Source organism: Rattus norvegicus, chromosome 10 (genome assembly GCF_036323735.1).
Source record: "Rattus norvegicus strain BN/NHsdMcwi chromosome 10, GRCr8, whole genome shotgun sequence".
Lineage (NCBI taxonomy): Eukaryota > Metazoa > Chordata > Mammalia > Rodentia > Muridae > Rattus > Rattus norvegicus.
This window is the reverse complement of record NC_086028.1, coordinates 45,484,528-45,506,040: the sequence shown is the minus strand read 5'-3', so window position 1 is coordinate 45,506,040 and position 21,513 is coordinate 45,484,528. Positions and strand designations below refer to the sequence as shown.

Below are 21,513 nucleotides of genomic sequence, written 5' to 3'. Positions count from 1 at the left end.
CAAGAACCCTGCAATCCACCCTAGGCCATGGCAAAATGACTTTAGGACCCTGGCTGTGCCTCTCCCTATCCTCTGGCAGGGCAGGGAGAAACTGGGTTGGGTAGGGAGTACTTTCTCCCGGGAGCCTGTTCACCTACCTTATGTTTGGGGCACTTCAAAGTAAAATTCTCCTCAATGAACGTGCAACCTGTGAGCAAAGAAAAGTCTCTGTGGTGATGCAGGGTAGGCCAGCTGCCAGTGTTGACTCTGAGCACCCAGTTTCTGCTCAGAACCCTCATTAGTCCAAACCACACCCAGAGGTACAGCCCCTCTGCCTCTACCCTGGTATTTCCCTTCCTGCCCTCCACTCCTAGACACCCTCTGGTCCACTGCTACAAGGCCATCTTCCTGCTACTCAGGTCTCTCCCAAGCAGAAGGAATTCTCATTCCCAGACATGCCCACTCCTGTCCCAACCTCCCGTACAATGGTCAGGAGAGGCCCACACTCAGAAAGCACCCATGACTGCTTGGGTGACTGACAACTGGGGAGTGGAATTTCAGGTCCTGAGTGGAATATCAGCTACCGAATCTCAGCCTCTATATTGAAGATTAGTCACAATGTCACCTACTGTGTGCTGTCATGATCCTTCTTCACATTCAGAGGAAGTGTTCCACATAGAAGGGCTTATTCTTAAGAGACAGCAGTAGGAGGTCACAAGGTCCTGGTCTAGATGAATCCCAGATGTCCAGAGAGGATGGCTAAGCAAGCCGGTCTCTCCATGCCTTCCCAGGGCAGTGTGCTGCTACCACAAGACTGCCAGCGGCCATCAGAACCCCTCTGGGTGTCCCCTCCACCCACTGGCCTTCCTGGGCCCATCTTTGCTCCCCTCTCTGCCACCTTCCCAGACACTGTCTCTCATCTCACACTAGGGATGCCACAGAACCTGCCTGTGTTTTCTTCCCTCTTCTCCACCCAGAGAGGAGGGAGATGTATGTCACCTGAGAAAGCCGCAGGAGAGGTCTTCTGGGGCCAACTGCTGGAGACAGGTGTACTCCGGCACACACATTTGGCTCTGGGGTTATGCTGGGCCTAGGTTTAGATATAATCTAAACGAGGTGGTTGCTAACAGTCGGGGGTTGCTATTTCCCAGTCAGCCCCCAGTCACTCAGCAGCTGAGAGCAGGAACTGGGGGTGGGGATGGGACGCCGGCTTTGGGACTGGATACAGATGTTCAAACTGAACCCTGTGCTATAGCTGCTATGCTCTTGGGAGTGGGGCAGAAGGGGATTTCCCGTTGTCTCTAGCAACCTAGGAGCCTGAGGACCCTCAGAGTGGCTGGCCCCATGTGGTGAACTGTTCCTGTACCCTAGCCATGTGGCTAGGCACTCTGGCCTTATCATTTGCCATGACTGCTGGTTCCCAGGGCTCTACCTCCCTGACAGCTGTTCAGAGGTGTCCCCCACCCCCACCCTGGTGCTGAGGTCAGAAGCCCAATGGCAGGTGCTCCCTATTGTGCCCCACCTTAGCTACCTGGCTCTGTAGTCCTCACCCACCCTTTGAATCTGAGCTATGCGGGTGACCCACCTTTGGCCAACAAAACACAGGTTTCAAGCCTTATTACAGGGCCCTGCTGCTGTCAGGGGATGTTCTAGGCCACCCACCCGAAGCAGACAGTATTAAAAAGGCACTAAACTAGGTATGGAAGGGTCAGGAGCTTGACTCCACTACTAAATGCCCAATCTTCCCCTGCTAGCCCTGGCCAGATGGACAATGTAAAGTGAGAAACCAGGCACTCCCACTGTAAGGCCTGTGAATTCTGTCCAGCCGTCTTGACAATGTATGGTTGGGTCCACCTTTACCAGATGAGCGCTCTCCCCTGCTGGGACAGCCCATCAGTCTATCCTGCCGAGGTCTTATCCCCACCCAGGCCCCTTTTGGCCGCAGACTTGGCGAGTCTTAGATTTCTGTTAAGTGCTCAAGGCTGGTCTACAATCCTGTACTAACCAGCCATGGCTTAACGCATCTGACAAACGTTTGGGGCCCGGCTCCAATGTCACCTGTCTGGAACCTTCCCCAGACTCCTCCCGGCTCAGACAGAAAGGCTTTCTTTACAAGCCCACTATCTCCTGATCAGATGTGAATACTGTCCATTGTCAGCTAGGAAGAATTTAAAATAACCTGGAAAATGGGCCTCTGGGAATGCCTGTGAGGGACTGGTTATCTTGTTTGTTTTTTAAATTACATTTATGGCTGTTTTGGCCGAAGTGTAGATCTATGTACCGTGTGTGCCCGGTGCCAGTGGAGGCCAAAAAAGGACAGAAGATGTCCTGGAAAGGGAATTTCTGATTGTTAAAAGGCAGTTGGTGCACCTGCCTTTCCAGCCCCGTGAGGGAGCATCCTGATTAGGCCGATTGCAGTGAGATCTATTGTCTGTTGCTACTTTTTTTAAAAAAAGTTATTGTTGTTACTCTCTGTGCACTGGGATGGGGGTAGGAGGGTTATGCAGTCGTGGCTGGTCTAGAATTCATTCTGTAGCCCAGTCGGGCCTTGAACTTAAAGATCTGTTTGCCTTTGCCTTCCAAATGCTGGGATGAAGGCATGTGCCACCACGCCTGGCTGAAGTTTAATTTTTTTTTTTTTGGTTCTTTTTTTTTGGAGCTGGGGACCGAACCCAGGGCCTTGCGCTTCCTAGGCAAGCGCTCTACCACTGAGCTAAATCCCCAACCCCTTAAGTTTAATTTTTTAAGTATGTGTATATATGTATATGTATGTATTTGTGCACATCAATGCAGTACCCACAGAAGCCAGAAGAGGGCATCAGATCCACTGGAACTGGATTTGTAGGTCACTGCTATGTGGGTGCTGGGAACTGAGCTTGGAACCTCTGCAAGAGCTCCTTAACTGCCCAGCCGTCTAAGCTGTACAGCCCTGGCTGGCCTGCAACTGGCTATGTAGACCAGGTTGGCTTTAAACTCAAAAGACATCTTCCTGCCTCTGTCTCCCAAGTGCTGGGATTAAAGGAGTGTCCCACCATGCCTGGTTCCTCTCTGCCTCTTTACTGCTGTAGTGTGACCAGCTCCCTTACGTGCCTGTTGTATCCCTACTGTGATGACTTGGGACTGTGAGCCAAAATCTTTCCTTCCCCAACCCCTTTTGTCAGTGTCTTATCACAGCAACAGAGAAGTCACTAGACATCGAGGTTATTACTGTAGCAGAACATGGCTGTCCCCTTCAGGTTGAGCCCCTGGGGAAGCTGGCTCGGCCTGGAGTCGGAGAGAACACAGAAAGCCCCAGACGTTGGCTGGGGTTGGTTGGATGGGGAGTGAGGCCATGCACTTAGGTTAAGTTCACATTCTACACAGGTTACCATGCTGATGGGGGACAGAGCTAGTGAGGACCCAATCTGGTACCCACCATCCCTTTCTAGTGAGTGTTAGCAGCTCAGTCCCACCAAGACTGTTGGCTGTGGCTAATGCTGGCCCAGGATCCAGAAGGCAGAAAGGACACTGGTGACTGCTCAGGCTGGGATGAGTGAACAGGCCGGAGCTGAGAGGGATGGAGGGGAGAGACAGCCTCTGATCTGTGTGGCTGCGCCTCCTGGAGAGTGAGTTTAACCTGCTGCGACACTGAAGAGCCAATCACAGTCCAGCTCTGCGGATGGGGCCTAAGTACAGAGACTGTATGACAGGCCCAGGGAGAGCCACCAAGTTCTTGCTGATCCTGGGCAAGAGTGGTGTCGCCATCCCCAGTGAGTAGATGCTTTTCTTATAGACAAGTGCTTGAGTGCCCTGAATGGAGAAGACTGGGCTTCCAGGTCCTGTGGCCCACAGTAAATAAGTAGGAAGGGGGCCAGCCATAGACCACACAGACCTGCTCCACTTTGCACACTGAGTCCTGACAGCCGACACACTAAGCTGCTCTGTCTCCACTTCGATCCTAATTCCCCTAGTTTTATTTTCCTGTAGTAAGTGCTGGGGATGGTGTCCCTGAACTTGGGCAATGTGGTTGCTATGGAGACATCCTGTGTGGAGCACATGATGCTTGCCCACAATGTACAAGGAGCCACACACACTCATTTGGGTTCAGCCTGTGTCTAACCTTTCTCTTTCTGTCATATACTCCTACTCATTCTTAGAGCCCATGCCATCCACGTCCCTTTCTGAGCTCTTTGCTCAGACCTCCCTTCTACCATTTATGTGTCTGTCTCCCTTCAGAGCTCCAGAAGTCCTCCAAATCCAAAGTAGGGACTGACGCACCCATCTCCACAGCAAAATGTAGCAGAGGCGAAGAGACGGAGAGATAAAGTTGCTGAGGCAGGTGAATGCCCTGGGAGTCACATGGGGTCTGGGTTGAAACAGCTGTCCCCAGGCCCCCAGAGCCAGCTCTTACCTGTGTCATTGGCACATGGGTAGTGGTAGGTGTGGGTGCAGCCTTCATAGGAGCACGAGATGGTTGCTCCGGACTCATGACAGCTGGTACATGGCTGAAGAGAGAGGAAGGCAAGTGAGTCCTTGTGTTCCAGACAGGCCCAGCAGCACTTCCGCCAGGATGGCATGCAGTGCAGCACTGAGGGATATGCCCTCAAGGGTTGGCCCTCTGCCACCTCCTGGGCTGGCACACTGCACGGGGGACCCTCTTGGGCTGGTGGTGCTAGTCACCACAGTGGCCATGGCTGGCAGCCACCATCTGTCAGGTACTGCTTCCATGTGGACTCTGGTGTCTGCAGCCACTGGCTCCTTCTGGCAGACACAGGGGAAGTGGCTTTCACTGACCTCCACTTTCCAGATGGCGAGATAGGTCCCTTTCATGTGAGAGCAGGCAAAATGCACTCTACCCAGTGGTGGCAGATGCATAGACGTGAGCTGGGGAGGAACTGACATATGACCCCCAAGAGGCTGATTTCAAGTGAATCTGATGACCCGCCCCACCCCAAGAATATGTCCAGCCCCTGACTTTTGCTGGGCTCAGAGGCTATGACAAGACAAAGTCTAATGGAAGATTGATGCCAAAACTTGGCCCAGGAAAAGATAAAGATGCGCCTTGGCCATCCCTGTTCCCCAGCCTGTCACCACAGTGGGCAGGAAGGAAGCAGAGGACACAGCAGGCTCAGAGGCTAAGCACTGTGGTAACAGTGCACTTGGTGCCAGGTATGAACTTCTCTAGGCCAGAGAAAACAGAGCTGGGAATCACCCATGGGCTCAAAGTTCCAGGTAGATCCTGAGCTGCAGTCCAGCAGGCCCGGGCTGCCCTTACAGGGTGGGTTGTTTCTAATGCTCTGTAGTTGGAGTGGCCAGCAGGGAGGGGTAACACAAGAGGAAGGCATTAAAGCAGGGGCTCTGGGTAAGTCACCCAAGGACCTACAGCCTCAGGTCCATCTGTTAAGGCATCGAAGGAAGCACAAGTGCTGACTCCAGTGAGACCAAGTCTCCCTCACAATGGCCTTAGGAGCATTGCAAGACTCTCATGGGGCTGCCTGGGGCAGAGTCCCAAGCGACTCCTGAGGCATGGCTCTGTTGCAGACATGAAGAGGCGAAAGCACGGAAGGATGAAGACTATTGTCTTGTCCCCAGTTCCCTTACCGGCACCAACATCAGAGGCCACCAGTCTCCTGAGGGTGATTTAGCCAAGCCACTGAGCCTAGGGACGTAGGTGGCCTGAGTGGCCAAGACCTGGAAGTATTGTGATAGCGGGGGACGGTGGATGACAGGAAAGACCGGACCTGGCCAGTGTACTGCATGGGTGCTGGCACTCTGGGGGTTGCAGAGGAAACAAGTTCTTCTGGAGATATATCTGAACCAGGGTCTGCCTGGTTCCTGGGGAGAGTAGTACCAAGCCACTGAGGCAATGGGCTGAACCACAGAACCATGTAGGTCATTCTCCAGGGGACCTGGGAAACCGGAGTCTATTCTCTAACATATTCTAGGCGGCCATGTCATGGGCCTGTGACTGTGGGGAACAGTGACAGTAGGTCCCAGAGACTAGCACCTCTGACAGGGAAGAGCCTTCATCATGCAGCCAACCCTGTCCAGTGAGGGCCTCTTGGCCTTCCCTGTTAGCCTGAGGTGTGGCAGAGTTGACTCTGTGGGTGGCAGCATGGGGAAGAGGCCAGAGGCACGGGCCGAGCTGGGGTACAGGGGTCTTTCCCGGCACTCAGCAAGTTTCTCCTTGTTTATGTCAGGTTGGGAACATGAGATGACTTGGTGCCAGCCCTGGGCCCCCAAGAAGCCCTGGACGGTGCAGGGCCAGGGCGACCAGCTGGACAGGTGTTCTGCCCAGGCTTGGATTGTCTTTTTTTTCTTCTTTTTTTTTAAAAAAATCATTTTTTTATTTACATGTATTGGTGTTTTGCCTACTGTATGTCTGTGTGAAAGTGTCAGATGACCTGGAACTGGAGTTACACAGAGTTGTAAGCTGCTGTGTGGGTGCTGGGAATTGAACCCAGGACCTCTGGAGGAGCAGCCGGTGCTCTTAACCCCGCTGGGCCATCTCTCCAGCCCCATGCTTCTTACTGTCTAATGGAGGGATGAGATTATTTTAAGGTAGCCCTGAAGATAGAGCTACTATGGAATCAGTGACAGGTGGGAAGAGGACAGAGGTCCGGGACCATGTGTGACAGGCGTCTTGCCTGCTGCATCAACTGGCTGAGGTACTGAAAGCTGTGATGTCGTGTCTCTCGGGCCCTTCTCACCAAGGTGGGCAGACAACAGGGCCCAAAGAGATCCTATAGTCGTCACCATGGGCAGTGAGTGCCTGAAGCCTGGAGCCAAGAGCATCTGCAGTGGTCCCCAAGGCCAAAGGTGGGGCCTGACTGGGCAGAATGCTCCTCAAGAGCTGGGACGGGAAAGTATGGGGGGCGGGCGGGACTGGACAGCCGGGGTCCTCTAGGCTCAGCTGCCCACAGTGTGCTGACGGAAGAAAGGGGGAGGGGGAGACCAACAGAACTGGTATGGCTACCCAGTGGGAACCAGTGTGGAGGAGTGGGCCTGGAGCCTCACTGCTCGGAGCCAGGGCAGAATCTGCAGAGGCAAGAGGTGGCCTTGCTGCCCTGAGGCCAAAACTTCAGGGAACATGGGCTCTGAAGTGGCCTCTGCCAGTCTCCTTGGCCTGAGGAACCTTAGCTGCAGCCATGGCTCAGAATGCTTTCTCCTTCCCAGACCTGTGATCCCAGAGATAGCCTTAAAGGTCAATAGGTGTAAATGTGCTAGGTCCTGTCACCTGGCCCCACATGGGTGGAGGGCAGTGCATGCTGCAGTCCAACGTTCTCTGAAGGGATGGATGGCTTAAAACTGGAGCTTCAGGGCTTCTGTGGCCAGGTAAGCCAGGGTTGCCCAGGACCAGGGTCCCACGCCTTAGCCACACGCTGTTTAGAAGCTATACCCTATGTCTCAGTTCAGGGGGAAACCAGGCTATCTTGGCATTCAACTCCAGAAGGACCCAGCAACTCTGGTTTGGGGTAGTATGTGTGGAGAGCGTGTTCCGCTGGGCCCCGTGGAGCATAGAAACTGTAACACATACCCTGAGACAAGATGGGTAAATGTGTCCTGCTGTAGCCCCAGGTGTGCTTCAACTGGCCTCCATATTCCCTCAAGGGACTCCAGGCTGTACTCTTTGGCCATGGGCAGGAGTAACCCACAATAAAGGCCTGGAGACACTTCAGCCAGCCTGTTGGTGCTTCAAAACCCCTATCCCACCCCAGCTGTCTAGCTTCTTACCATGTCCACAGCTACTTTCATGGCCTCCTGCAGCCCAAAGAGCTTCCCGGCCACCAGGTACACCCCGCTGGTCCACACAGCACAGGCCTCATGTACCCAGTGCTCTTGGGTGTCCCCACCAGGTTCTGCAGGGGCCTCTTTGCTGCATTCATGTTTGCGGCTCTTGTCAGCTGGGGCCACCTCCTCACCCCCGTCCCCCTGACCATCACAGCAATAGCAACTCTGCAGCCGCCTTGACAGGCCCCGGGCACTGGTGCGCAGGGAACCCTGCTTGGCAGGGTCGGCTGGGCCATCAGGCCTGGACAGCCTCCCCAGGGTTGTGGTGGTAGTGATGGTGGTTGTGGTAGGGGTGGCAGCCGTGGTGCTGGCTGCACATTCCAGGCCTTTGAGTGTTCTCTCCAGAGGCAGAGAGGCCTCCTCCAAGGTGCCCTCCAGCCGTACCTTCTCCTTGAGTTTTGGCTTCTTTTTTGGGAGGCAGTGTTCAGGGTAGTAGGGACCACAGAGGTCCCCAAGGTCCTTGAAATTGGCCGGGTTTTGGCAGAGGCAGCAGACAAGGCAAGAGGTACTTAGGGCCTTGGACACCACCGGCCCCAGATGCATGGTGGAGGAGAGGGGCAGGGAGGGCCTCAGCTGTAGCACAGAGCCTCCAGGGAATGTGGTCAGAGAAGCCCCAGCTGGTTCTGAGGAGGAGGTGGAAGAGGAGGCAACAGAGGATGGCTTCCAGTGAGGCTTCGGCTCATCCCCTGGGGAGTTGACAACAGTGCATATGGTGGTGTATGCATCTCGCTTCTCCACCCGCACAAAGGGCGAGAAGGCTGGGGTGCGGCTGTCTGCCCTCAGCCTCTTGCAAGAAGAAATGTATTTGAGTCGGATTTCAGGCTCTGCAGGATCCAGGGGCAGTACCTGCTGCTGCCTTCTCCGAGTGGCACGGCCTTTACAGGGTGAAGCATGGGTGGCCTTTCCTCGGCCACGGCTGAGGCGCTTCCGCTTTGAATAGCTGCTATAGCTGGCTTGGCCTGGCTGCTTCTGTGCCCTTGTCTGGGGCTGGCAGGGCCGGCCTTCTGGGGGCTGGGAGGCCAGTCCCAGCTCCTCTGTCTTTGGCTTCTTGCCTCCTCCACTGGAGTTGTCCTCACCTCCGCCCTGAGTGCTGCTGGCCCTGTCGTGGGGAGCGAGGATCAGAGCTTGGCCAGGACAGGGCCGCTTCTCCAATGGACCTTTGGAGGGTCCCAAGGCCCCAGTCCTGCCTTTCCGGCTCCTTTTCTTCGGTGCCCGGGCAGTCCCTAGGGATGGGAGGGTCTCCGGGGACATGAAGGCCTCAGCTTTGGGGCAGTCAGCAGCAGAGGACAGCTTCTTACTATTCAAGAGTTTACCTTTTAGGGACCTGCTGCTGGCTGGGTTTCTGCACAATGGGTCAGCTCCCGAAGCTGCTGGTAGCATTTGCCCTGCACCCATTCCTCCTACACCCTCTTCTGCCCCAGCTGGACTGCCCCCTGAACGTTTCTCAGGTAGGGCAGGGCTCCGGGGTGTCCCAGGAGGGGCCCCTGCCACTCTGCATGCAAGTTTCTTGAGACCAGGTGAGGTGATCTTCTGTACTATGGCCTCCAGCTTGAGGCCACGGCCCTTTCGGGGTGGCAGCACCTTGGTCCTCACAGCACTGGGCAGGGATGATTGTGTAGCCAACCCCAGGCATGCAGCAGGTGGCTCTAGGGGTGGGGGTGGGGGTGGCTCCCCACTGCCCCTGGGTCTGGCCCTCTGGGGTGAGGCCATCCTCCTTAAGAGGCCAGGGGAGCTCTCAGCCCTTTCCTCCCTCCCATCTACCCCACTTCCATTGTTGCTTCGCAGGATGAGGCTCCGCTTTTTGGCAGGGACAGGTGCCATGAAAGCTGACTTCCTTTTGAGTGTGTGGAGAGGCCTATCTGAAAGCTTGCTCCCTGTACCGGGCTTGGGTACTTTGCCCCGCTGGCTCATCCGACCTTCCTTCTGGGGCCCACTGGAGACCTTGAATGCAGTGGGTAAATGGTTGTTAGCAGGGGGCTTCTTGGTGGGACGGCAGTCTGGGATCCTGCTCTCTGAGGGCCGCCGCCGTTTGGCATGGAAGACCTGCTGGGGTTTGGTGCGAGACCGGAGGACCATGGACCGCTGGTCCTTGCCAGGCATGCCGGGAGAGTCTGGCTCCTTGGTTTTGGAGCCCATGGGGCTGCTGTCTGAGGCAACAGGCAGGGCAGCAGGGTTGCTGGGGCTGGATGCAGCCTTGGGTGACGGTTTTCCTACCCGCTTACCAGACTTGAAGGCAGCTCGCTGTTTTCCTCCCAGTTTGTCAGGAGGTGTGGGGGTGGTAGTCAGGCCTGGAGGTCCAGGAGTTTGGGGCTCACTCAGAGCTGTGAGAGAACGGGTACACATTCTGGGGAGCCCTTCTGACAGTCCCCGGCCTGGGGCCCCGGCCCCCTCTGCCTGACCCTGTGGGGGCCCCGTGCAGGACTCTGGGAGCAAGAGGTCTTTGGGAAGTGCTGGCGCCCTGCATGGAGAGTCTTCCGCCTCAGGCAGCCCCCGGTGTACTCGCCGGCTCCGTAAACTTTTACCCCGTGGCACAGGCTCTTTCTTCGCAATGGGTCCCTCGGGTACGGCGGGCGTGTTAGGCTTTGGGGCCAAGGAGCCCTGTGAAGTGCTGGCGCTACCTGGAGCTCTCTCCAGCTCTGGCCCTTCTCCTGGCTTCATATGTGACAGGGAAGATTCAAACCAGCTTTGGACCTTTGATTCGGCACCCACGGAGGGGCCCAGAAGGACTGCGGGCTCCCCAGAGAGGTGGCACGGAGAGGCCCAGCCAGCCTTGGTATCTAGTACCTCCTCTGCTTCCTCCTTGGTACAAATCAGAGGGGCCTTGGGGGACAGTGGGTCCTGCAGGCTGGGCCTCTGCTCAGGGCTCCCCAGCAGTTCACATAGCGAAGAGTATTCCTCTTCAGCTTCCAGATCCTCCTTCCTGCCAGGGGGTGGCAACAGTGGCAGGTCCCCAAAGTCAGCGGAGGAACAGCAATGCCGGCTATCCTCCAGCCACTGGTCGGCCTTGCCCACCTCGGGGCACTGCAGCAACCCACCCACTTCCTCTTTTACCCCATCTGCCTCCTGCTGCTTGAAGTCCCCAGACAGTGCAGCTGCTGGCTTCCCGATGGCATGCTCTTCCTGGAAGCCCAAGCAGGCAGAGGTCTCGTGTGCATCTGCCTTGCCCACACTGTCTGAGGCTTTTGCACCCTGCTCCAAGCCCTTGGTAAGCTCACCAGGGTGGAGGCCCCAGCGAGGACAAGCATCGCCCAGGTTCTCCTCTGGCCAGGCAAAGGGGTTGGCACCATCCACTGAGCTGGCAGTGGTTGTATCTGGAAAGCAGTCAAATGCTGCCGTGGTGGGGTCAGGAGTGGCAGTCCCAAGCAAAGGTTTGGTGCCAAAGGACAGGGGACTGGTTGTTTTCTTCGGGTCAGTGGTGGCAAAGGCCACAGAGGGGTCTTCAAATAGCCCCGGGCTGAAGTCCTTGGTGCTGCCCCCCTTGTCCAGCTGCAGGGGCTCAGGTAGGGCTTCTGGCTCCCCCGGCTGTGACCATGATGTCTTAGCCACAGTGTCCAGGCAAGTGCTGTGGTTCTCCAGTGAGAAGGGTGGCTTGCCATTGTCCTTGGGCAGGCTGGAAGCCTCAGCCCAGGCCTTGTCAGCCTTCTCAACAATGGCTTCCTGCAGTCCCAGGATCTCAGAGGCCAGATCTTCCTGTGCCAGGGCACTGAGCAGCAGCCGTGGACAGTCCCGCTCGCCTGCCACAAATTTGGAGAAGCTATCCAGTGGCAGAGTACTGTGCAGGCTCTGGAAAGAGTCGTCAGACTTGGTGGACATGTCATCAGGTGAGGTCACAGAACAGGTGGACACAGACTCAGGCTTGGCCTTAGAGTTGCTGTTGACTCTGGCAGGACTGCCCCGGGCCTGGCTGCAGTAGAGGAAGCTGCGCTCTAGTGGGTCCTCAGAGCCACTCAGGTAGTCAGTGTCTTGTGGTTCAGCATGAGTGGACTGTGGTGTGCTACTTGGTGGCTCAGACAGTGGTGTGCCTGCTGGCTCAGCTGAGTAGCCACTGCCCTCTGGGCTACAATGCTGGCTTTTGTGCTGCTCTGGAGTCCTAGACACAAGGTTCTTGACCCCTTTCTTCTGTGGTATGGTAGCTTTGGACAGCAAGAGCTGTTGCACAGTATTGGAGATGTTTTCTACCTGTGAGGTGAGCGCTGTGAGACTCTGCAGGCTGAGATCTGACAGCAAGTTGTCAGGAAGCTTCTCCTTTTGCAGGGGCTTGCAGTTGCTGACCTGGGGGTCCACAGAGCTGGCAGCATCTGTTGGGGACGGGTTGAGCAGGGGCATAAAGTGGCTGTGGTCTGTGATGCCTGTGGGGAAGGCCCCAGTACTAAGCGGCTGCTGGCTATAAGGGAAGTTCTCCAGATTGGGCATCAGTGGTGACGGGGTGGAGCTGTAGGAAGGGGAGCGACCCACGGAGCGTGCAGGGGAGTGGCTGGAGCTAGGGCTGAAGGTCTGGTAATACTGTTCCGGAGTCCTGACAGCTGTGTCCGCTGGACAGTAGCCCTGGCCTTGCTGTCCATAGTGTTGGTACTTGGCGAGGTTCTGGTAGTGGAGTGTTTCCTGGGTGTGGTGCCGGCCTTGAAGTGCTTGCTGCTGCTGCTCATAGCCAAGGCGGCCCGGCTGGTAAGCGTGAAGATTCTGGACCCGTTGCCCTGGAGCCAGGCTCGCATTGGCACTCATCGGCCTGTCATGAGGCTGGGCAGATGGTGCTGTGCAGCTCTTGTATGAGTGGGCCCCCTGCCCACCACCCTGCACTGTTGGGGCATAAGTGGAGGAGGTAGGGAAGGACTGGGAATGCTGGGGAAAGTGGCTGCCCTGGGGGAAGGGCAGAGGGGAGGCAAGGTCATTCTGTGGTTTCTGCCTTTGGAGTTTGGGGTAAGCCAGGGGCTGCTGAGGCTGCGGTGGTGGGACATGCAGGCCGTGAGTCCGGAAGGGAAGTTGGGGGCCCTGCTCAGGGTACTGCCTGTTTGGAGGCACCACTGTCTTCTTCATCAAGTTCTCCTCGTACTTGCTCACTGCCCCTGGCAGAGGCTGTGGCTGCGGAGGTGGTGGCTGTGGGCTGCCCCAGGTCTGAAGCCCCTCCTCACCAGAGTAGCGCCCTGGGTAGGGGCTGCTGTCTTGAACATAGCTGGGGAAAGCTGGCCTCCCCTGCAGGGACTTGTTGCCTCGGTGGTACTTGTCTGCAGCTGCTGTGGCCACTGTGCCTGCAGGTGTACCAGTGCCGCCCTCATAGCCTGTATAGGGCTGAGGGTTGTAATAGTCCTTGGCCAGCAGCCGCTGTCGATCACAGCTTAGCCCAGCCTGACCCGGCTGCCTGTAGTTCTCCAGACGCGATGTCTCCTGTGAGGTCTGTGGGTAGTTTTGCTGTTTGCCATGGAAACCACACCTTTCTCGAAAAGACTGCATGACTCGGGCTGGTTATCTGTGAAGAGAAAGGATGGTGCAGAGGGAAAACAATTCAGAAGGGCCACGGTTTACTCTGTCTCCGCCAGCATCCCTCCCCGCCACCTTCCCACCAGCTGTGCACATACTGACAGCCTCTGGGTCTGAGAGGTGTGTTCTGATATCCTGCTTCCGCCCTGAGCTCCCACTGAAATGGATAGTCCAAACAGGCCGCGCAGATCAAGTCGCAGTGAATGGCCACTCCAGGCCCCTCTTGCCAGCTCCTCCTTTCTCGGCTTGTCTGTATTACCACGCCCAGCCCTTGTAGACAGCTCAAAATCATTTAGCAGAGCAATTCCACTGTTCCCAGGGGCCCTGCTGGATCCCATCATCTTAGTCTTTGTGTAGCCGTACTTAAGCATGACTCAGCCACACCGGGTACCCGTGAGGACCCCCTCCCCAGTTGAGGAGAGGCTGCTTTCCAGACCTGCAGTAACTGCCACACAGGGATCCACACATGTACAGAGGACCTATCAGCACATGTACGCACGTTCATACCCTCCTCCCCTGCACTGCCATCTGGACTCTGTCCCTTCTGGCAGATGTTGACTGGGGGCTGCTAAGCCAACTGTCCACATAAAGCACCCCCTCCTCTGACTCCTGGGGATGAAGGATGGTAGCACCTGCCTCCTGTTCTCGGGATCATAGGTGCATAAACAGATTATGTAGTCCAGAGTGTGGGGATGCATACTAATGGGGGACAAAGACATAGTCCCCTGGCCACTGGAGAGCATTCTACCCTTCCTCCTCTCAGTCCCTCCCTGCTGAGCCACTCCCAACTTTCCCAGGTCAGACAGCACTGATATGGGAGCCAGGGGCAGGTGTTCCAGAGGCTTTTGTGCAGAGTCAGAACCCAGGCTTGTGCATCTCTGCTAGCTTCCTTCAGCTGACTGGCTTTGGTTACCCCAGCAAATCCTCAGTGGTGAAAAAAAAAAAGGAATGCCCCCAAGCTCTGGAGAAATCACAAAGAAGGCTGGCTATTGGCCCTGCATCCCACAGCCTCAGGGTTTACCAAGCCACCACGCAGGCTGAAGGCAGGAGGTCCAAGCTCTCTGGGTCTGAGCAGCCCAAGCCCCTAGGAGAGAACTGGACTTTCTAGTTCTTGTCCCAAAACACACTAATATGGAGGAGTGGTCTGCCACAGACCACAAAGCCTTCAGGGTTTTGCTTTGTTGGGAACTAAACGTGGGGGAGGAGGTATGTGCTCACAGAAACAGAGGTGTGAAAGGCAGGAGTGGGGAGCTATTGGTAGGGAGATCCAGCCTCACTTTAGTCTGGATCCCACAAAGGTGGTTTCCTTCCTTTGTCTGGGAATTGACCCAAGGAAGGGGGCAAAAGGGCTCCATCCAGCTGAACAGGGCATCCCCAGGCAGACAGGCAGCCTCCAGAGCTCAGAGCAGTTCCACTGCCCCAGCTACCCCTAAGACAACTTCCCTCCTCTCCAGATTGTTAAAGCTTCTGCTATCCCACCCCCAACTCATCACATGTCTCTAACCCTTCACTAGGACAATGCCCACATGCCCTTTGGATCTACTTCATTCCAGTCCTTGTGCTTTGGATGAAGCACCAAGTGGTGCCTGGTGCCTCCTGCCCTACCTCCTAGAGCAGGGCACACTCTGGATGCAGGTGGATGCCACTCCTGCTCAGGATGGCTGGTGGGCCACTTCTAAGACCAGGACATAAAATGCCAGTTCCCTGCCCGTCCTGGGTGTGTGTTTATAAGCCAAGAACACACAAACCCGGACTGCTCTGAAAGCTACATCTGCCTCCCTCATATATCTGCACAAATTACATTTCGGTTTTTATTAGTCCCAGATCACTCTCATTTCCTGCTGAGTGTCCTGTGGACATCATTAACATTTCTACGGCTGGAGTTGTGTGTGTGTGTGTGTGTGTGTGTGTGTGTGTGTGTGCATGCGCACGCGCATGTATGTATGTGTGTGTATGCCCTTGCAATACATTCCCCAAAATGCATTACCAGAGACATTATCTAAAAGGAGGGGAGCCATGAACAGTGTCCCCTCCCTGCCTGCTCTGTCCCTGCCCCATCTAATCAGTCCAGCTGCTGTGCCTTTTAATTTTCCCACACAGGATTACAGGCCGGCTTCCCGATGCACACAGGCAGCTGGATGTGGAAAACATCTATCTCTAAGAAAAGACAGTTCAATTAAAATCTCAGAGGCCCAGTGCCTGTTGGAGGACAGAGGCAGAAACATGTGCCCCAGCACCACCCTCCAGCCCTGGCAGAGGGAGGGACAGAAACAAAGGCTGAGGCATGGTGGCATCTTAGCTGCTGGCCACAGAAGTACTGCGGGCTCTGCCAGGAGGACATAGGTGCTGCCTCTTTAAGGCTTGCAGTGGGCTCTGTTGTTATTAATTATTGTGATTATGATTATTTTTCAAGAGCACCAGGAAAGGATATGGAAGGGATGAGAAGCAGATAGCGAAGGACCAGTATGGGCAGCATCAGGAGAGCAGATGGAAGAATGGATTCCCCATAGGTGATGGTGACCTTTCAACATGGAGGAAAGAGGAAGGGAGATGGCTGGAGTAACAGCAGTAAGGTTTGAGAAGGGAACCTTGCCCCAGCTTCTGCTCCTCCCCCGTCTCCTGGGAAATTGCCAAGGCTTCCCCTCATCCAGCTTGGCAGAATCTGGCATGCAGCTGATGGGAATCCAGAGCAAGCCTCGTTGCCCTAGGGACATGTACTCCACCCTTGTAACCACTGCTTACTCCAGACACTGGATAGAAGAGTGTACCGGGCCTAGCAAGGCCAGATCTTCGTGGAATCTGATGGTGCCTGCAATCAGGATGAACTTCCTCTGACATTCCAGCAGCCAAGGAGGGCTTGACATTACAAGCCATCAACACAGTCACGAAGCAGTGCAGGAAGGAAGAGGGAGGTTGAGCCTCAGGCAGAGCCTTCTCCAAAGCCTCTGCGGGGGAGGGGGTGCTGCCACTGATGAAACCAGACCTTGCGTTTTATCCTGTTCCTTCTACTACTAAAGGGGAGGTTCATGTGGGCAAAGGATTTGCTTGTGACCCTAGATGAACACTGAAGACCAAACCCCTCTTCTGGACCGCACACCACAAAGTCCCACCCTGAAAGAGTGTCCTGGTATGACAGCAAGAATGCAGGGCTGAGCTCAGGACAGACAGACATATGCACAGGCGCCCACCTGCCTGTGTGCCTCTCTACAGCAGGCCAGACCCTGCCTGCAAGTCTGGCTCTGTATTTCCGTGCTACTAAGGACAAATCCAGGGCCTTTAACTTGCTAAGCAAGGTCTACCGCTGAGCTGTACCCTAGTTCGCAGCAGGCAATCCTGCCTAGTATCTAACCAGCCTCTAGTGAAGGGTCATTAGTCCCATCAGTGAGATGGGTATCTCCCAGTGGGCCCTATAGGAATGTCATCCTGAGGGACAGGGGAGACAGGTGAAAGGAGAGGTGGGAAGAGGCACCTTCCTCTTCACTAGCAGCCCCCCCAGCCACTGGTCCTCCCACCTTCCCACAGTTGTTTAGAACCTGATTGGTAGCTTAGGAAAAATTGAAAGCCTAATCCACTCAAGGCCTCAGAACCAGAAAGGAGGTATTTATGGGGCCCAGGGATCCTGAGAAAAGACAGATGTTCATGGAGCAATGGGTAGGTGAGACCCCAAGGGCCTCCCCATCAGTTATGGAAGAATAATAAATGTTAAGACTTGGAGGCTGGGAGAGGGCTTAGTAGGAGGGCTTGCTGTACAAGCCTGAGGGCCTGAGTTTGGAACTCCAGCACCCATACAAAAAAAGCTGAGCAAAGCAGGCTGAGCCTGCAACCCCAGTAACAAGGGAAAGGGGGATAGAGAAGGAAGAGGAGGAGAAAACAGGTATTGCCTGATCTTGCAGGATAGCTAGTATGGGAGCAGTGAGACTGTCTAAAGGGAATGAGACAAAAAGCAACTGTCAGTAGAAGGCATCAGAGGTCTCTGTCAGTCTTTAGGGCTGGGCTTGTCTGGGAAGCAGGGATGAATCTTCATGGAACCCACAGGAACAGTCAGATTCCACTGGCCTTTGAGACTAGGCTAGACTTCTTGGGCTAGGGGCTAGCATCAGGAAGAGACTGAAGGATGTGCTTAGTACAGGGTGGTGGTGAGGCAGCTCTACCCCAAAGCACGAGCTCTCAAGACCGCCCCATGTTGGTAACATCGTTTTTACACTGCCTCCCGCGGCCTCCCTGCAGATCTGGGGTCCTGAGCAGCCAGAGCAGGCGGAGAGATAAGTAGCAGAGATAGGGTTGTGGTTCAGGCATTTTAGAACTCTTGCCGAGCATGCAGTCAGTATGTCCATCACTGAAACAGAAAATTAACAGGACATAGTGGCATAAACCTGTGATCCCAACATTTGGAATCTGAAGCAAGGGTATCAGATCTCAAGTTCAGGACCAGTCTGGCAGGTTAGGCATAGCGCTCAATGGTAGAGTATTTGCCTAACATTCATGGGGCCTTAAAGTCAATTACCAAACGCTGCAACAAGTCAGCCTGGGTGACACAGGAAAACAAAAACAAAAACAAAAACAAAACAAAACAAAACAAAACAAAACAAAACAAAACAAAACCGGACCCAGCATCTTCTGAGGCTGGGGACCTAAGAGGCTGAAACTGAGTTCTCTGGAGGATGTGTGAGAAGCGGCTCGGACTCACCATCCCTGCCATGCTAGGGCACTGGAGTGAGATGTACCACCATGTCATCAGCCCTGCCTGCACCAGTTCTTTCTCAGACACAGCTCCTCAGCATCTCCTACTGGGATGCAGTAGTCACAGGCTGGACGCCCTCAGTGGCAGAAACCCATAGTCCAGCTGGTCATGTGCCTATCAGGGCTGTCTTCTCTGTAGCGACCTCCACTGCTACTCTTCGTCGGTCTCTTGTGGCTACTGTGGGTCATTTTATTGACCATCCAACAAAAGGCACCACTGCTATCTGTCTAAACAAGGAAGAAAAAAAGGCTGGCCTTGCCCATCAAGTCCAGCTCAGGCTGGCCTGCCCTCACTGGTGCTACCCACAGACAGGGCCTGAGGATCAGGGGTCTGTCTAGAGGTAGCTCTCAGGTGGTTCCACACTGCAAGCCCCAGCAGTGCCTTCCTTATAGAACACTGAACTCATCAGTACAGCTGTGTCCTCTCCACTTCATGTGCCCAGAAAGACCAGGACTTAACTTACTTGTGGAAGAAGTAGCAAAGAAGTGCTAAGCTAGCAGCAGCCTGTCTAAATGCCACTGGGGCTTTTGACCTTGGGCAAGCCTTTCACCTTCACGGACCTCAAGGCCTCTGTGTCAGTTGTCCCTTTTGCTAGGAAAACCACTCCAAGACACCCATGCGACTCTACCTGTGTCCCTGTTATTTAAAATGACACCCCTTCTGCTCCCTTCTGCTTCTTCGGAGCACTTACCGTTCAGCCTTATTACTAGTTTCCTCTCGAATGAGAAAGTTCCAAAGGATCAGGGGTTTTGCCTGTTATTCATAGCCATGTCCCCACTGCCCAGAACAATAAATATTTATCAAGTGAATCATGCTCCAATGCCACATTAACACTGTGAAACTAAGTCCAGACTTAGAAGTCAGCAGCTGATAAGACACAGCGTACTCAGGCAGGGCCTGAGAGGCACAGCTAGCGCCACAGGTCTGCCTCATACATTAAACACAGGCCTGTTCTTGAGGATAGACAAAGAGTCCACTTTGGAGCAAAGTCGTCAGAAGACAGTTGGAGGAAGGCTGTACATACTGGTCCCAAGAGAAGTGGGGGTGACAATGTACCAGAGCAGCCTTTTCTTAAAGCGGTTACAAGTCAGAATGTACAGTAGGGATATTTTTCCTTTTCAAAAAGGTTACCAGGGCTGGCAAGATACAGTGGCTTAGTGATCGACTTCCTCCTCTGGAACCCACAATGGAGAGAACCAGCTCCTGGAAGTGGTTCTTACACTTACACACACACACACACACACACACACACACACACACACACACACACACGGAACACACCCAGATTTAAAAAAAAAGTTAACCAAGTCTCAAGGGTTTTTATTGTTGTTATTTAAGCAGGGCTAAGTTTAAAAGGAACATCTGTGGGCTTTCACTTGACCTCAGTCCCAGGTGTGAAATACTGACAAAGTGGACACCACCCATGTCCTGCCTTCTTGTGCTGGGGACGTGGGTACTCAATGCAACAAGGAGCACCTAGATGTTCTCTCCAGAGCAGCAGGCCATGGAGGAAGGTAGCATCTTGGCCCAGGCAAACACTCAAGTGCAAGGTGAGTGACCTGGGTGCAGGATGGAGCTCAAGAGCTAGAGGGAGGATTGTGGTGTGAGCACAGCTTGCAGAGGTGGTGTAGAGGGTAGCCCTGTAACATTCCACAAGAGACAGGTGAGGCCCCACCCCTCCCCCTCCTGGGACCCCTGCCAGGCTCCCATGTGGGGCTCGACAGCAGTAATTACATAATTAATGGTACAATGAGCTGTCTCCCAAGGATGAGAGCCTGAGTATAGACTTCAGAGTTTGCTCTTAAGTTCCAAAGCCCTCTCTGCCCCAGCTGCCCCTGTAAGTATTGCTCTGATGGGGACCAAATGGGACAGAGGGACACTATAGGCTTTGTGCTTATCGCAGTATTTATTCTTCGTCACAGCCTCAGAGGGTGAGGACCACAGAGCAGTTTCCCCAGTGGGTAGGGAGTTGGTGGGCAGGACATAACCCACAGCTAACTGGGAAGAACAGCAGAGTCTGCACTCTTCCCTCTGCAGCCTTTAGTGTTGGTGCCCACGGGCTCTAGAGCCCGGTTTGGCTCAGCAAAAGTCCAGGTGGAGGGTGAGCAGAGTGCAGAGCTGAGGTTCCAAGGGAATGTGGGCTACGTGTGTAGTCTGCCATGATGTTGCTGAAGGGCACCCGGGGACAGGAAGAAGAAAAAAGACGAAGCAATCAAGTGGCTGCCCTCCTGAAGCCGGAGGCAGCAAGGTGGCGTCCAGAAGCAACTACCTCTGCCAGCAGCTACTGTCTACCTTGGTCTAGTTCTGAGTTCAGCCGCTATGGCCAGTGGTCAGGATAGCCTGTTTCAGGGTACTGGTCCCTGGTGCTTTCATGGCAGCTCTTCTTGTGTGCTCATGGGTAGTCTAGGTCTGCTCTCCCAGTAGTACCAGCAGAGGGGTCTCTGGCTTATTACAGATAGTCCTGTTTGCAACCTCCTCAGAAGACAGCTTTGGCATGGAAAAGCAACCAGTCCCAGGAACAGGGCACATCCTTCCTCAACACTTCAATCCCAACTCAATGGAAACCGGGACTGGGTCAGTGAGTTGTCCACCAGGCTCAGCACTTATGTGCTCCGAATGCCTCTCTGCCACACAGAAACTGAGAACATGGCTTTCCTACTCTATACCCTAGCAGGGAGAGATCTTGCTGCCTCCGGGAGCCTGGGTAGAACCTCCCCTGCTGCCTGCCCCAAGGGCTTCTCACTGCTGCACGCTGACAGCCTGGGAGGTGCAGCCCTGGCCCCCTCCCAGTGCGGGTTCCATATGGGGGAGCAGGGCACCAAAGCCCCTCCTGCACCGGCCCCCAGGGGAGGAAGCCGCCTGTCAGGCCGCCTCGGCGTGTCAAATCCTCTTGCTGCCTAATTGTGAGACGGCGGCGTTTAAAGAAACGCTTTTCTGGCCGCCTGCCACACCGCAAACTGCTTGGTATAATTTTATTATTAAGGAGAGAGAAAAAGAGAAGGGGCTGGAGGAGAGAGAAAGGGGAGAGCAGAGGAAATTGCTTCGTCCAAGTCAGCTGGTGGAGTATTCCGCTCAACGTGAAAGCGGGGACAGCTTTCCAGTTGGCAAGCTGACTCCGTTAATTGCGCATTCAGTCTCTACTTAGGGTAATTGGAACGGAGCGGGGCCTAGCTCCGACAATTAGGGTCTGCGACTAGGCCATTAACCCTTTCCGCAACCAGCCCCCGCCCCATCGACACCGGGCGGGGAAGGGCGAGGGCGAAGACCCCACATTTAGGCGTGGGTTACAGCAGGGTACTGCCTAGGGAACCGCGCGAAGGGTGGGGTCTGCGGCCTCTCCGCCGATGCTACAGATGTTTCGGCCATGTAAGACAAAGGCAGAGCGCGGCTGTCGCCGGGAGAAAATCCGCAGGACTCCCTCAGGGGCAGGTAAAATTTCACCTTCCATTGGTATTCCCCTCCCCCTCCTCGTCTCCCGGCTTTCCGCCAATCCGGAGAGGGCCACCAAAGACGCCGCGACGCCTCCTCCGCAGCCCAACCCACTGACC

General features: G+C 54.9%; 1 protein-coding gene across 6 annotated transcripts in view; it reads right to left on the bottom strand.

Annotated features, from left to right (window-relative positions):
• The window catches only part of Rai1 (retinoic acid induced 1), a 95,000-nt gene that overhangs the window by 1,707 nt on the left and 71,780 nt on the right, over positions 1–21,513 (bottom strand). For all 6 annotated transcript variants that reach the window (XM_063269004.1, XM_039085953.2, XM_039085955.2 and 3 more), the window contains 3 exons: positions 7,693–13,213; positions 4,370–4,463; positions 138–187 (listed from right to left, as the gene is read on the bottom strand). In XM_063269004.1, the coding sequence (XP_063125074.1) occupies positions 138–187; positions 4,370–4,463; positions 7,693–13,197 (5,649 nt within the window). In that variant the 5' untranslated portion in view covers positions 13,198–13,213. The remainder of the gene's footprint in view (positions 1–137; positions 188–4,369; positions 4,464–7,692; positions 13,214–21,513) is intronic.